This window comes from Trametes versicolor, assembly GCF_000271585.1.
Source record: "Trametes versicolor FP-101664 SS1 unplaced genomic scaffold TRAVEscaffold_88, whole genome shotgun sequence".
Lineage (NCBI taxonomy): Eukaryota > Fungi > Basidiomycota > Agaricomycetes > Polyporales > Polyporaceae > Trametes > Trametes versicolor.
The window spans coordinates 690-3,698 of NW_007360408.1; the positions used below are offsets into that span (position 1 = coordinate 690).

The 3,009-nt window shown below is 59.2% G+C and overlaps 1 protein-coding gene across 1 annotated transcript; it reads right to left on the minus strand.

The window, feature by feature from the left end:
* Positions 1-1,132: 1,132 nt before the first annotated feature.
* TRAVEDRAFT_32531 (uncharacterized protein) lies at positions 1,133-2,102 on the minus strand (the record flags this gene model as incomplete). Its single annotated transcript, XM_008047629.1, has 4 exons — positions 1,817-2,102; positions 1,597-1,692; positions 1,354-1,527; positions 1,133-1,275 (listed from the first exon to the last, which is right to left on the minus strand). Coding segments are annotated over exons 2-3 (157 nt in total), but the record flags the coding sequence as incomplete, so codon positions are not given.
* Between the last annotated feature and the right edge of the window lie 907 nt (positions 2,103-3,009).

The following is a 3,009-nucleotide window of genomic DNA, read 5'->3' on the forward strand; positions in this document are numbered from 1 at the left end:
GGCTGTGCGGCGAAGGCGAGGTACGCGGTCGCGCGCGTGGGGATCGTGAATCTCGCGTTGCCGCTGCGACGCATCGACGGGACGCGCCCCGAGATGACAGTATACGGCGCGAGCATATACTCGGGCGGGCGTGAAATGGGCGAGGCCGTCGTGGCGCATGCGGGTCGTAGAAGACGGTGGGCACTCGTAATGGGCGCATATACTCGACTTTGCGCGCATGCGGCGGGATCACGAAGAAGACGGGGGTAAGAGACGTACCGTGGAGGTGGCAGCAAGACCGAGGGGAGGGGAGTGGTCGGAATCTGCGATGCTGAGCTTGGTACATTACGTGCCTTCATGCATCCGCAAACGAGACGCGTGGACGGGCCGGGCGGAGGGCAGGGACCGGGCGCGAGGCGAAAGGGCGGGCAAGCGGCGGGCAGGCATTCGTGAACGATGGTGTGCACCCTTCCTTTCGATTCTCGCCTCTGCACCAGCTAGCCAAGACGGCGGAGACGGACCGGGAGGCGTGAGCGGGCCGGAGACGGGCAGGAGAGGAGGGCCTGGGCAGAGGAAAGCAGAGTGGCCGCGAGACTCGAGAGACACATCGTCGCTCTCTCGATGTCAAAACCGGCGCCTAATCTCGCAGGTCGTGAACCGCCGCAGCCACGGTCTTGGACGCACCTTCCGACGTGTACGCAGCGCATCCGCGTAGGTTTTCCTGTCGGAAGACGTCGAGGAGGGCCAAGTATGGGGTGAGTGCCACAGTGTTCAGTCGCGCGGCTGAGAGCGCTGACTTTGCGAAGAGGCAGAGCTTGCGCACGCAAGTGCGAGCCACTGCGAGAGGAGAACCGACGCAGCAGGTGGGCGGGGAGTCGAGCGCAACAGAGAGACAGACAATGAACAAAGGTATACGTTGTATATAGCAGTAGCACGTCGTGGTCAAACGCAGAGAGTCCCGTCGCCACGCCCCGCATGCTGTGTGCCCTGTAGACGCCCGCGCGCGGCCGCGTTCTCCAAGTCCAAGTCCCGCGCGCGGACCCTCTGTGCGCCTCCGCCTCACCGTGCAATATGCACGCACTACCGTGTAGTATGCGCCCATTGCACTCCCTTACGAATCCGCTCTCTCCGGTACTCCCATGTCGCCACACAGAATATACTCGGCGCCTACCGTACACGTGTCTACCGAACGCCTCGCTCGCTCGCGCGAAGACGCCCACACAATGCAGCCACGGACAGCCACCGACGTACGTTCGTCTACGTTCATACGGTCGAGCTTCGACGATTTATTCACTCAAGGCACGAAGTTATTCAGAGATAAGCATACAATACGATAAGTACATTGCAAATGCAGAGCAACGACGACGAGTACGGGGCCGACCCTGTTTGACGTCACCATTCTCAACCTCAGAATCAGAGCTGACAACGACGCGTCGCGCGTGGAGTGTTAGAAGGCGTATGCGCGTAGCCTGTGGCGTTTGTTGAGCAGAGCCGTCGGGATTCCCCGCTGAGACCTGGGAGTCACCCTTTTGTGCGACCACGGACGTGCTGCAGGGTCGCATGAATAAGAATTCTATTTCACAGGAATGCGGTCAAGACGAATCACCATGCACTCACCTTGACTCGTCCTCGTCTTCCGAGTCGGATATCTCGATCACCGGGAGCTCATTCATATTAACATTCGCGAGCACGGCGCGTCTCGCCTTCACGCGTCTGTGTCCCGACGTCAGAAGTACGTCCGAGCACAGAGAGACCAAAGGGGAGGAGGGAACATGAGTAGAGTCTCATGAGCCTCTCGAGTATGTAGACGCAGAAAGCGCAACTTGGGGGGACTGACCGCTGCCGTTCCTCTTCGCTGTCAGACACGACGAACTTCTCTGAAGGCTCCGCCGCCAGTGCGCGCCGGAAACGCGCCCTTCCCGGGGTAGTCTTTGTCGGGCTATCTGCGCCCGGCTTGCTTGAAGATCCCGGCAGTGTTTCCCAGCGCGGCGACTCCATGACCTTGAGTACTTCTTGACAAATACTGAACTGGACGGTGTGCTGAATGCGGGTTTTGAAGGTAGAATGGGTGGTAGTGATAGTAAGAGAACAAGAGTGAGTTGCCTACGCGTGTGGCCACTGCCTCTAGGTGCACCGTGACTGGGTCGGGGTGGCACACCGGACAAACGGCGGCGCGCGTCGAGACGCGTCGGTCGCCCCGCCAAACCAACATCGAAGCCGGCGATCAAACCGGCGTCTCACGCCTAATTGACGCGAAGACGCCCATACATTGCAGCCACCAGCAGAGACAGGCAGAGACATGCGAGAAGCTAGCTTCGGCGATTTATGCACTCATAGCAGACGATCCGTTAGGGAAGAGGGGATACGCATACGATACGATAAGTACATTGCAAATGCAGAGCAACGACGACGGGTACGGTATGATACAGGCAGGGCGTAAGTACAAGTAACAACACGGGTCGCGGCGGCATCTGCGCACGGCTTCTATAAATCATGCATATCGTGCCGGAAAATGTCGCGCTATATCGTTCTGCGATAGTCCATTTGAAATCTCCGTTCGTCCTGCCGGAAGTGCCATGTAATGCGCGGTCGTGTGCTAAATGTGCGAGATAAAATGGTGTAATGGGATATGATGAGTCGTGGGGGTCGTGAGCGGCGTCGACGGCTGACGCGGATCCGGCCTGGCGTCTTCTATAGAATTCCGTCCAATCGTTCTTGTTGTACAGTGTGTGCGCAGTTGGCGCACTGTTTGTGCCCGCCGCGCCGCCCCTGTCGTCCGCTGCGGTCGATCGACGATCGGCGATCTGACAGCGACGTGCGCTCGATCACCGACAAAGGAAGGACAGGGGAGGCGAGCTGGGGCGTTGTGTATCCAAGAACGGAGGCCAGTGGTGGGTCCACATAGCAGCGGAAGCGGGCGGAACTGCAACGCGAAGCGCGTTATGAGCTCTTCTGGTAGATTTTGACGCTCTTGACCTCCCAGTCTGCAGAAAAGATGTCATGAGACACTGCGCGCGACGACGTGAATGA